The sequence below is a fragment of the Ursus arctos genome, unplaced genomic scaffold (genome assembly GCF_023065955.2).
Source record: "Ursus arctos isolate Adak ecotype North America unplaced genomic scaffold, UrsArc2.0 scaffold_8, whole genome shotgun sequence".
Taxonomy (NCBI): Eukaryota; Metazoa; Chordata; class Mammalia; order Carnivora; family Ursidae; genus Ursus; species Ursus arctos.
Window position 1 is genome coordinate 13,847,979 of NW_026623100.1, and position 12,959 is coordinate 13,860,937.

General features: G+C 38.4%; 1 protein-coding gene across 3 annotated transcripts in view; it reads left to right on the plus strand.

Moving 5' to 3' along the window:
- The window catches only part of CAMKMT (calmodulin-lysine N-methyltransferase), a 382,790-nt gene that overhangs the window by 314,708 nt on the left and 55,123 nt on the right, over positions 1-12,959 (plus strand). For all 3 annotated transcript variants that reach the window (XM_026486725.4, XM_057308990.1, XM_057308989.1), the window contains exons 4-6: positions 7,665-7,725; positions 9,787-9,841; positions 10,918-10,981. In XM_026486725.4, coding sequence (XP_026342510.2) covers positions 7,665-7,725; positions 9,787-9,841; positions 10,918-10,981 — 180 coding nt within the window. The remainder of the gene's footprint in view (positions 1-7,664; positions 7,726-9,786; positions 9,842-10,917; positions 10,982-12,959) is intronic.

Here is a 12,959-nt window from a genome sequence, read left to right on the forward strand (position 1 = left end):
CTGTAATTATTTAATATCTCCTTCTCTAACTAGATGGGAGCTCCAGTGACCATGCTGTCTCATTCCCTGCTGATCCATAGGGCCTGAAACATACTGGTGCCTCCAAAATATTTATGGAGTATTCTGTAGTCCTCTTTTGGATTTCCACTCTGTGTTGAAACATTGATGACAAAGCAGAAATGTTTAAGGAAAGGAGACAGAGTATAAACATGGAAAACAGTCCAAGAGGTTTACCTACCCATTCCACATGAACTGCTTTGCCTTTTAGTAACACCTGCCAATGTATTTCTTCTTCCAGAAGACTCAACAGCTTAGCTAAGAGTGTGGTGGCCTTCCCATTTGAGTCTCAGATTTGGGAGAGGCCTTACTTCTGACTCCTGCATGATGGACATGATCCTTTCTTTTGAGGAGGGTAAAGAAAACCGCTGTGTGGGTGCATATCAGCTGATCAGAGGAAAGCCATCTCTCTGCTGTGAGAGCTGGGTGTGTTGTCCCCATGGGCCAGGTACAAGCTGTTAGAGTGAAAAGCGAGAGTCAGCAGTCTGCTGTTCTGATGCCATCTGACAAAGTCTCAGGACTTTCCTCTAACGTGAACTCTGGGGAAGCAAAATGCTCTCAGATGCAAGTGATCTAGGAGGAAGGACCCATGCTCAGTTAGAGACTTATGTCTCTTAATATCTACGTAGTTCATTTAAGGGTAGTTCAGCCCTCAGGTTAATAATGGATGTATTGTTTGTTTCCACATTAACTGTAAAACTTGGCATTTAAAATAATTCTATACTAACTGCTTAACTAACAACAAAAAAGTGGCTACGATCACATTGGCAACTTTCCCCCTCATTATTGCTACATAGACAGCTAGTTTTTCTTATTTTAGTGTTGGCTGGCTACAGGTTTCTGAAGTTTGTTAGATCCAGCAGACCTGTTCTGACAGAGGCATCTGCAGGGAAACAATCCTTTGTTTGAAAGAAAATGGAATGAAATCAAATGACTATGGAAACCCAAGTATAATATATGATTCTTTTTCTTCTTCCAAACAGAGCTCTTGTTTAGCTAATGCTTTATGGAGGCCCAATGGATGAAAGAAGACTTTTCTCCTATGAGTTAAACTAATTCAATTTGTACAGAAAGCACTAAGGCATAGGGAACTATAGGTTTCCAAATAACTTTTAAGGAAGTGTCCTAATTCATGACGTGTTTAGGAAACAAGTTATCTAGACTAAGTCATTAATTAAAATGTTTCATGATGCTTTTTTTGGGACCAGTACTTTGGCAACTCTAAATGCCACTTTGGGCATTCTTCTCTGTCTCATCGGGTGATGTCAACAATATAGCGGAAATCTCTATAATTGATCGATAGAATCCTACGATATTATTAATGGAGTTTAAAAATCTTGAGTGTAAGAAAATCTTCCCTATTAGTGTCATTGGCTTGTATGTCCTTCTAAAATTTATTCTCATCACTTTTCCAATGAGTTTCTGTTTCATGAAGTCCTTCTAATCACTGTTCTTCTGGGATGGGTACTGAAACCCCACCACTCAGAGCTTAAAGTTTTATGCTAAAAATGTACTCTGAGAATAGTTATATGAGAATAGTTATAATATGTCTTGGGTTCTAGAATTAGCCCACAAACAGTTACATTCCATGTATTTCTGGATTTCAGGTAAACTTGGAGATTGAACAATGCATTAAAGTCACTTCCTTCCAGAAACCTAACTAAACCACTGTAAAGAGATGTTTTAAAAACCTAAACCCACAAGGATGATAGAATGAGGGGACATACAATAACATAATTTTGGAAGCTGGGGAAGCAAATGGATGAGAAGTCATTGACTTAGCAGATATGACAAAGCCAGCAGTTGAGAAAGGTGGAAACCAAACCAATTCATACTTCTGAAACTTTAAAAGGCTCAGAAATTGGGGCATTTGTACAAGTAGAGTTGAAGGGAGCTAACATAAGGAAGATTGATTGAAAACTGTTTATAAAGCAGTTGTTACATACCTATTCCAGGCTACTAAGTAACTTCTCCCTCTGTACTCCCAATGGAGAAGATTTGTTTTCTGGAGAGGGTTAAAGTGCAGAGTTTTAGGTTGAGGGACACCAGGCACAGTTGAAATCAGAAAGAGTACCAAAAGCAGGCTGGAGAGATTGGGTGAGCATACACAGAGTCACCCACATTCCACTCCATCCCCACACCCTCAGCCCTCTTCACTTCCAACCATCTTTTTATCTTACTACAAGTATGTTTAATCAAACAACAAAGAATTACCAGATATCAGAGGAAAGCTTTTAATGTGAAAGGTACCAAAATCAATTAACAGAAAAAAGCAACATGAAGAAAAAAGACTATGTAAGAATAAGAAAACTTAAAAGAAACTATAATTTTAGTATTTAGTATTTTCAAATAAGTTTGTAAAAGAGTGATTCATGAAACAGGAATAAGATGCTCTAAAACAGAAATATTCAGAGAACTACCATCAAAAATAGCATAGATGTGGGGCACCTGGGTGGCTCAGTCAGTTAAATGTCTGACGCTTGGCTTTGGTTCAGGTCATGATCTCAGGGTCCTGGGATCGAGCCCCACGTTGGGTGCTGCACTCAGGGGGCAGTCTGCTTGTGGATTCTCCCTCTCCCTCTCTCTCTCTGCCCCTTCTCCCACTCACTTGTACACTCTCTCTCAAATAAATAAGTAAATAAATCTTTTTTATTTATTTATTATGCTATTTTTTTAAAATCGCATAAATGAGAAGTACAATAAGAGGGTTAGGAGACAAAGTTGAGGAAATTTCCAAGAAAGTAGAAAACAGTAAGAGATAGAAAGCAGGAAAGAAAAGATAAGAAAATTAGAGGATGAGTTCAGGAGATTCAACATCCAAATAATAAGAGTTCTAGATAAAGAGGACAGGATTTAATCAATGGAACTTCCCAAGAAACTTCCCAAGATCTGAAGAGCATAGAGTTTCTAGATTGAAATACCCACTGAATCATGGAAGTTCCCAAACATTTATCTCGCACTCACTTTTTTTCAAGAAGCTACTGGAGGATGTCTTGCACTAAAATGAGGAAGTAAACCAAGAAAGAAAGACAAAGCATAGAAGAAACAAGAGATGGGATACAGGAGAAGGGCAAAAGGGAGTCTGGAATGATATGGAGATGGATTCTAGGGTATCAGCTGTGCACCAAGCATAGGGGGCATTCATTCCAGACGAAGGCAGGTCAGAAGGCCCCAGGAGAGAATTTCTCATGATGTTGATAGAATACCTGATGTGAATGAATGTACCGAGAGGGGAAATTGACAACTGGATTTTGAGACTGAATAAAAAACCTTAGCAAATGAGAAAAAACAATTATAAACTCCACAGAGGGGGGGAATTATGCATGAGAGAAAAAGCAATCGTAGTTTACTACATGGCTCGGTATTATTTCATGATCATAATGAAATTGACAATGACTGTTTATTACCAAAATTATAACATATCTATAATAGGAAGATGGTGCTGGTGGGTGAATAAGGAGCATGGTGTGTGTGACATGGGGAGAGGAGTATAGATGAAAGTGAAAGAAGCTGATCTTCCAGAGTGGGGGGTCAATAGATATCGCCTAAAATTGAAAAATCGAGAAGCGACAATGCAAACGTATGTAGAAATATGGAAGTAATTACCAGACGCATCAACTAAAAGAACTGGAAGTAGCGGTTTCTGAGAAAGGAGAAAGACTGAGTCAGAAGGTCTGGGTACTAATCTTAATCACAACCATTTGTCTTACTCATTTTTGTCTTAACCATTCTCATAGAACTCAGTGGCTCTTTAAACTCTGTAGAAGTTCTTTATAAATAAAATCCTTTTTAAAAAGACCATTATATTTCCACAAATAGAAATGAGAAAACTTGGGGTGCCTGGGTGGCTCATTCGGTTAAGCATCTGCCTTCGGCTCAGGTCATGATCCCAGGGTCCTGGGATCAAGTCCTGTGTTGGGCTCCCTGCTCAGCGGGAGCCTGCTTCTCCCCCTCCTTCTGCCCTTCCCCCTGCTTGTACTCTCTCTGTCAAATAAATAAATAAAATCTTTAAGAGAAAAGAAATGAGAAAACTTTTTAAAATAATGGCATTATTTTTAACGACTGCCTGATCTTATGTCTACATCATAATTTATTTAATTTCTTCTTGAGAGACTTTTATTTTGAGTTTTTGATGCTATGAGATTATAAACAGTGGTACAATGAAGACACATTTTTCCCCCAAAATATGATTTTTCTCCATACTTCAAATACCCAGAAATGGGAAATCTGGTCAAAGGTTGAACACCTATCACATTGTGATATGTCAAACTGTCCTCCAAAACATTGTACCAACCTATACCTCCAAATAAGAATATTGATTTCCTCGAAGTCTTCTCAAGATGGGGTTTTGCCATCTATGTTGTAGCATGAATCAGTACTTCATTTCTTTTAATTGCCAAATAAGAGTCCATTGCATGGCCATACCACATTTTATTTATCCACTCTTTAGTTGTTGGACGTTTGGGCTGTTTCTGCTTTTTAGCTATTATGAATAATGCTACTGTGGACATTCGTGTACAAGTTTATGTACGGACATGTGTTCTTTTCTCTTGGGTATGCTCCTAGGAGTGGAATTATTGGTCCCTACGTTAATTCTGCATTTAAGTTTTTGGTGAACTGCTAGACTGTTTTCTAAAGCGGCTGGACCATTTTACATGATTTCTGCTCATCCTTGCCGACATTTGCTATTGTCTGACTTTTCGGCTATAGCCGACCTAGAAGGTGTGAGGTGGTATCTCAGTGTGGTGCTGATTTGCACAGAGATAACTTCCAAAAATGTAGCAGATTCACAAAAATACAATAGGTTGTTAACACCTTACCCTGTGAGGAAATCAACGCTCTTATTTGGAGGTATAGTTTGGTACCGTGTTTTGGAGGACAGTTCGTTATATCACAATGTGATAGGTGCTTGACATTGGACCAGCTTTCCCATTTCTGGGTATTTGACCTATGGAGAAAAATCATATTTTGGGGAAAAATAATGTGTCTTCATTGTACCACTGTTTATAATCTCATAGCATCAAAAACTCAAAATAAAAGTCTCTCAAGAAGAAACTGGTTAAATAAATTATGATGTAGACATAAAATCAGGCAGTCATTAAAAGTAATGATGCAAGGGAGCGCCTGGGTGGCTCAGTCACTTAAGCGTCTGACTCTTGATCTCAGCTCAGGTTTCGATCTCATGGTCATGAGTTCAGGCCCCATGTTGGGTTCCATACTGGGTGTAGAGGCTACTTAAAAAAAAATATATATATATATGTGTGTGTGTGTGTGTGTGTGTGTGTGTGTGTGTGTGTGTGTATTTGAGGTGTTATATATATATATTTTAAAAGATGCAGGTATATTTTTATTGTCATCGGAAGTTATTCATCACATATTGAGTGGGGCAAAATCAGATTGTCAGATACCTGCATCGTAAGATCCCATTTGTGTAAAATATCTTTGTGCTTAGAGAGCTTTTTTTGAAATGATGTCCAAAATGTTACTAGGGGTTATATACTAGTGGTGGAATTTAAGGGGATTTTATTAACTTTGTTCTGCATATTTTTGTATTTAATTTAGTTAAAAATCAACCTCTATAATTTTTTGAGAAAATTATAAAACTCTCTTAAAAGACTATGCATTTTAGAAGTCACATTTTTGTACTTAATCAAAGCTTGAATTTTAGTTAAATACCCTTCCCCTATCATTATTTTTTTAAACCTCAAAACCGTCTACTAAAGGCATAAAGAAATTCTTTGTTCTGGTGATTATATATACTTGGTGTAGAACACTGTCTTGGGCTCTTCCTTCAGAGAATTTTATTATACGCTTTATTCTTTACAGAGTTCTTTTGATATGGAGGTAGCCCAGGTATTAGGACTTTGGGATCATGGCAAAGTTCATAGGTAGGAACAGAACAAAAAGGTTCTCCATCTGTTCTGGTCATTGGGATAATTGTCGGGGTCCACATAGTCTCTCTTCTACCCTTTTATGCCCCTTTGCAGGAGAATAACATTAACAACTAATTTTTCTTTGAGCTCATTATGAGTTAGGAACTGTTCTAAATACATTTCATGTATTTTACTTATTTAATCCTCACAACGATGCTGTGAAGTTGATACTACAGTTACATTATTTTACAGATGAGGAACCTGAGCCACAGAGAGGTTAGGTAAACTATCCAAGGTCACTCAGCTAGGGAATGCAGCCCAGCAAGCTGGGACTGGAGCCCAAGGAGTCTGGTTCCAAAGCTCCTGTGATCTTGATTGCTGCACTCCCCTGCCTTTCTGACTTTCTTCCTAAACATGACTCCAAACACTTCTTGTTCTCTCCCAAACTGTCATTTCTACCAGAAATACCATGGAGGCTGAGCTAGCTTACACTTGACCAGACTCTCCTGCAGCAGATGTTTCCATGGGGTCAATGTCTTTGCTGTTCATCTGTTTACCCACTGATTCCCTTAGGATTTTACTTACCATTTCTTTGACATCCTCGTCTCTGAAATGTTTGGGTATCTCACTCTTTGAAGCTGGGGATGCATCTAGGAGGAAAAAAAAAAAATTAAGTCTCATTAGGTGTTTCAACTTTGCATCCAGACCCATTAGAAGAGAGTTTAGTGGAAAGGCGGTGAACATTCATTGCTCTTTCCCAGGACGGTGGATCCTTCTCAGCCTCAGGCAGAGGAGGATGCTAGTGTCCTGCCTGACCTTTGAGTCTGACCCCTTGATGAAAACCTAATTTTTATAAGGCTGTGGTTTATTTTGATTATAGGAGTGATACATATTCATTGTAAAAATCTTTGAAAAATTCAAAAAGTGTAAAGAAAAAAATTAAAAGCACTTACAACCCTAGCACCCTGTGATAACCGCTAGAGACTCATCGTTTCCAAGCATGTTTGTCTTTTTTTTGTTGTTGTTAAGGCATTTATATTCATTCATGAAGATGATCTAAGTCTTCAGAAGAAATGATTTACAAGTGATGATTTTAGAAAATGCCCATGCATGGAGTTTACTGGGGAGGATTATGGTTAAATTTAAAGATGTGCCGAAGTTGGTGAAATTTAAATGTCTTAGTTGTAATCGCCAGTTTGATGTTTTTAATTGAAGAAAGAAGATAATTGTGTGTATTTGAAAACATTAGGATGGAATCAAAGAAAAAGGTATAATGACCTCAGTGGTTTTCTTTCCTTCTTGTAAGTGTTTTTTCCATTTATTTTTGCCTCACATGGGCTGCATATATAGTAGGTCTTCCACTGATGCTTATGAATTGGCTGAAAAGAAGGTTCACGTGTATAAGATCAGCTACCTGAAGTACCATTAGAAGGGGACTTTCAATATTTGTAATCTTGGCTGTTATTGTTTTTGCTGTCTTGTTGTAATAGAAATTTAGTAAAATTTATTTGAGATATTTTACTGTTTTTCTGGGAAAAGAGCTATCATCAACAACAAAAGAAACTCATTTGATATGACATATAACAAGTAATAATTATGTTAAGTTTGATTCAAGTTGAAATAGCTTGTCCTGAACATTATTTTTTAAAATCCATTTCTTAAGAGAATGACTATAGAGAATGATTATAGAACAGACTCCTGTAATCAAAAAGTGTATCCTCTTGTGTTTTCCAGGCATCTGGCCATCTGAAGAGGTTTTGGCTTACTACTGCCTCAAGCACAGTAATGTATTCAGGTACAAAGCTGCACTTAAAAAGATACTTTTTAGCCCATTATGGGTATTGTATCTGCATATTAAAGATTGCTGTGATTACATTCTTCAAATTAAGTTGTTGAATATAAGAAAGAAAAGAGAGAAAGAAAGAAAGAAAGAAAGAAGAAAGAAGAAATGGAAGGAAGGAGGGAAGGAAGGAAAGGAGGGAGGGGGGGAGGAAGGAGGGAGGGGAGAAAGTTCATGGTGAAAACATGTTGCTTCTGAAAAGAAATCTGAATTGCCTTTGGGTACTAATACTGCACAGCAAGCTTTTTGCTATATGTCAAAGGCTTTTGATTTCCACTCAAGGCATTTTATTTCACTTTGATTTTGGGGAAACAAAAGTGAAGCTCCAATCAATCCTTACTGATTGTGAAGGTCAAAAAAAAAAAGAAAAAAAGAAAAAAACAGACCACAATAAAGACATTCTTTAAACTTCTGCTAGGGAAATCACTACAGAATATTTGATAAATAAATACCCCACAGCTATTATTTAAAGATGCCATCCCACCCCTGGCTTTAAAGGCATTTTATAGACAAATACAAATACAAATATGTATTTGTAAAATATAAATTACTATTACAGATTCATGCTACGGAAATAAAGGTTTTCAGTTGTCAGTGTGCATTATAGATCAAACCCATGGATGGGATTTAGGAAAAAGAAAAAAAAAAAAACACCTCCTTTTATTTAAAAATTCTAAAGATGTTTGGTAGATCCAGAAAATATAGGTTTTTCATTTTTAATCCTCATTTTATAAAAGTCACCCAACATATGCTTCCTGAATAGCCCATTATGATTCCAGACAAGTCATTAGTGATCATGGTGTGTGTTTTAACAATATGTACTTACAAGATTGGGTCAATAATATGTATTTTTTGAAGCTCCGTGGGTCCATATTTACCAACCAGTCTATAATTGCTTTGAACAACTAAATACTCATTAAGTGTATTTCGGAATATGAATGTCCTTGCTTGGCTTCTCCCCCTCTTCCCTCTCTTTGCACCCCTCCCTCCCTTTCAATTCTGTCCTCCTCTCTTTCTTTTCTCCTGTTGAGGCCATAAACTTCCCAACCTGGGAAGAAGGAACAATCTAAAGGGTTTAAGCGTATAAAATGAGCACAGGGCAGTATTGAAATTGGGCTGCAGAGCTGCTCTGGGAGTCTGGCATTTGCTCTTCTCGCTGTGGTTTAGCCTGACTGGCGCTCCAATCATCGAGCAGTGGCCCAGGGTAAGAATGTCCCACGTTGAAGGCTGATATTTAGGCACAAAGGGGAAGGTGAGTGCAGAGTGCCACACTAGGCTGTCAGCTTTAACTCTGAGCAGCTTTACTTTTGAGCGGTGAAGTCAGAGCCTGGTCATTACTTCAGCCTCGGGTTTGCTGGCTTAACCACATTATGTCCCTGCATTGTTTATTCACCGTGTTGTGTTGGGGTCAATTGTGATTTAAGTGTTAATTGCTAAATGCTCTTTGTGTAATTGTTCTTTATGGGGGCGGTTCAGCTTTCCAAAATGTTTCAGTTTGGTGTCGAATTTTTTTTTTTTTTTTCAAAAAATTCAAGATTGCATTTATTTGTGTGTGTGTGTGTTGTGTGTGTTGTATGTGACTATAATATAGGTATATACACACTCATATATGTTCATTTACTTGTCTAACTGTTTTTGAAGGAATGAATGTGGATTAACAGTGTTACCCTTTCCTAACAATTATCTTTCGCTACTCTAGCTAGTTTAGTTCTAAAAGACAGCGCCATTGACAAGGGAAAAAAAGGGAACCTTCTCAGATTTTTCAGCTCAGCGGTGGTAATGTTGCAGTGAACACTAATGAGGGAACCCCCACTGATTTGCCTGCTTTGTGACTTTTCTATTTCATAATTATTTTTAAAACGCAAAGCAACATGAGGTACCCTAGTCATGTCTCTCCAACTTCCTGGTAGCGCCGGTCTTACTGCAGATTGGCAATTTGTTCTTGTAACATATATATCTCTCTGACCATTTTCATCTCATTTGTATGGGTTCTACCATTTCTTTTCTCTCTTTCAGGGACCTTGCTGTGTGTGAGCTAGGGGGTGGCATGACATGCTTGGCTGGGCTCATGGTAGGTCTTTTCTCAATTCCAATCCCATTCAGAGGGAGGAACAAAAGGAAGAATGTTCCAGGGCCTCCAACGGCTGGGTCAGAGAACCGTCAACAGCATCAGCGGCGGTCAAGCTGCCGGGTCTTGAGAGACCTTCTAGATTGACTTACTTTCGGATCATATTGATTTTACGGTTGCCTCGATGAGCAGAAACATTTTACCTCAGTGTAGTCAATATCGCTTGTTGTGACATTCCAGGCCTCGCGCGGTCTTTCTTTGCCATAGTGAAAGCGGGTTTTTTTTGTTGTTGTTGTTGTTTTTTTTTTTTTCAGATTATAGTCCCATTTGCTAAGATACAGGAATAGCCCGGCGAATCACAGTTGGAGCACCATGATATAGCTGCTAATGTTTTGCCTGCATTATTACACCAACAAACATGATCCAGAGCGCTCAGTAATTAGATTCTTTTGAATTAGATTGGCCATTCAGGAACGTCGTTCCCCATTCTCTGGGTTCTGAGTCATGTATTCAGGAGATATTATGTAGCAGCACAGTGCATTAGACAAGTTTTTATGTCTCTACAAATAAAAGCATATTGTTACACTGATTGGCATTTGACAAACCTGTCGCTCTCACACAATGTGTCGAGGTTACAGCCCAATGTGCGAGCATGTCAAAGCTCACAAAAAAATTACCCTCACAAAGCCATCTGCCTGCAATGCAAAGTTATATGAAGGGCATCAGGCAGTCAGACAGAAGCAAGCTGAAAGGCAGAGTGACAGCCTTGTATGATGGCTCTACTAGATAAACAGAAGCCCACAAATGAAAGCCTCTCAGAATACCATCATCCGCTGTCACAATGCAATTACCGAACAGAATGATAGCAAGATAGAGGCTCCCGCAAATGGAATGATAAAAGTATTGACTGATTTGATTGAATGATTAAAATAATGCAGACATAAAATGAAAAAAGATTGAAGATTGTTACAGAGAAATAGGTGAGGAAGCATGATACTGAAGGCTTGTCACTCCTGTCTTCACTTCCACACAGACAAGCATATTTGCTCATTGTTTGCTGTGCTCCTTTTTTTTTTCAGGTTGCTATTTCTGCAGATGTCAAAGAAGTTCTGTTAACTGATGGGAATGAAAAGGCCATCAGAAGTATCCTTATTCAGATAGAAAACGGGTTTGTTGTGCTCATTCCTTTTTCCCGGCTGAGTAACAATTGATATAAAGAAAGACAGCATGGGGTATTAAAAAAGAATCCCCCCCACACACATGATAAGTAATTAAGAAAAAGTAGAAATATATGGAATTCATTGGCAATGACTGTTTTTTCTTTTATTTCGATAGATTTCTTTTTACAGTCACTTCTTGTGAAAGGAGCCCATGATTTGTGGACCACTCAAGGCAATAAGAACATTTATTTCAGAATAATTTTCAGGCATTCTTGTCCTTTTACTGTCACTGAAATTTCCCGGTATAAAGTGAATGATTGAATATTTATTATAGCCACTATTGCTTGCGAAAACTAACTTCCGGCTTCACGTTCATTATGACCTTTCTTGGGTTTGATCTTGCGCATATGTGCAGGTAGGATGGGACCTACTCTAATTGCCGAGAGGTTACCTATAGCTCCCCACTGGAAACAGTGATCAGTTTTTCATTATGTCCTTTTATTTAGGATTATAAAAGCTATCTCTTTTTTTCTGCTATGCTATTACAGTTCCAAACCCATTATATTAGATTATGCTTTACTAATATGTACACAGAGTTCATGAAAATTGAACTGTACTTCCACTAAGAAAGCAAGCATAATTTGTGGCTACTTTAGCAATCGAGCTGATTTGTTCAGGCGCAGTTAACAGCCGTTAGAAACTGAGAGGAGAAGTGGAAGATATGTTTGCTTTGGATTTTTGGTATGCCTTCCATTTACATTATGAAGGAGGCAATCCACTTACTTGCATCTTAGACCCCTAAAATGCCAGTGCAGTTTCGATTTTTTGCGGCTTCTTACAGAAAGCCCATTTTCCAGTTTTCTTTATGATCTTTTAAAAATAAAATCTGCAGCAGCTCCATCAGGCTGCTCAAACAGGAGAAAGGAGGTACGAGAAACAGTAGCTAATACTGTTCAGCGGCGCTTGTGTGCCCTACAGAGCCCCACCCAGCTAATTGCCTGACAGACTTAAAAAAAAAAAAAAAAAAAAAAAAAAAAAAATTCAGGAAGGAAAAACAGCCAATCACGATCCTGGCCTTTCACACAAGGGAAAGAGATCACAAAAGGTGCTTCCTTTTTTAAGATGCAGGATTTTAATCATGATCTTCAGACTGTCGCAAGTTTCTCAAAATATTCCCAAAGATGAGCCGATGTTGTTTCATTCACTCTGCTTTATTCTGAGTTATGCCTTACACTGTATCATTTCACTGTGTTCCTCCTCCGCCTGTCAGGGAGCACAGAGAGCGAGAGGAAGGCAGGTATGCTGGCTCAGCCCCCGTGGATGGATTTTTTTTTTTTTTTGGAGGGGGGCAAAGGGGGGAAGGAGGATTATTGGACAAGAGACGGTCATTTTAACCACGGAAACTTTCAGATTGGGCCCGGCAACCTGAGGTTTTTCTCAAGTCAGCAGGTGTCTCCTTTAATAGCGTCAGAAACAAATTAGAACTTTTATCAAACTATAGGAACATCTGTAGTCAGTATGTAAATTTAATTGTACTAAAATCATTATTGAGCTAAAGTACAGAGCTTCCAGAGAAGGGAAGCAATGCTAATGTCATTAATTAGCACACCTTTGCTTTAAACAGCAAAGATGCCATGCCAGCTCTTGAAATCAGAGAGGAAATCTCAGATTCTGTATTCACTCTGCTGGCCTTTCAAAGAAATGATTGGTACAGCCCCCTCCCAAGAAAATGGATTTTTAACATTTGGTCCTCAGAAGCTCAGCCCTGAGAGTGCTTTATTGTGCTGGGTTTTACAATGGGTTTAATATAGCGGGGTGCCAAAGGGCAGGAGGGGAAGAACTTTACAATGTAGATAAAGTAGGTCCTTTCAGGATGCAGACCAAAACCGGTAGTGTGTTTTATTTCATCTCTTAGGACTTTCCTGATGGAGTTCAGTTTTTATCATGCAGTTGTTCCACGT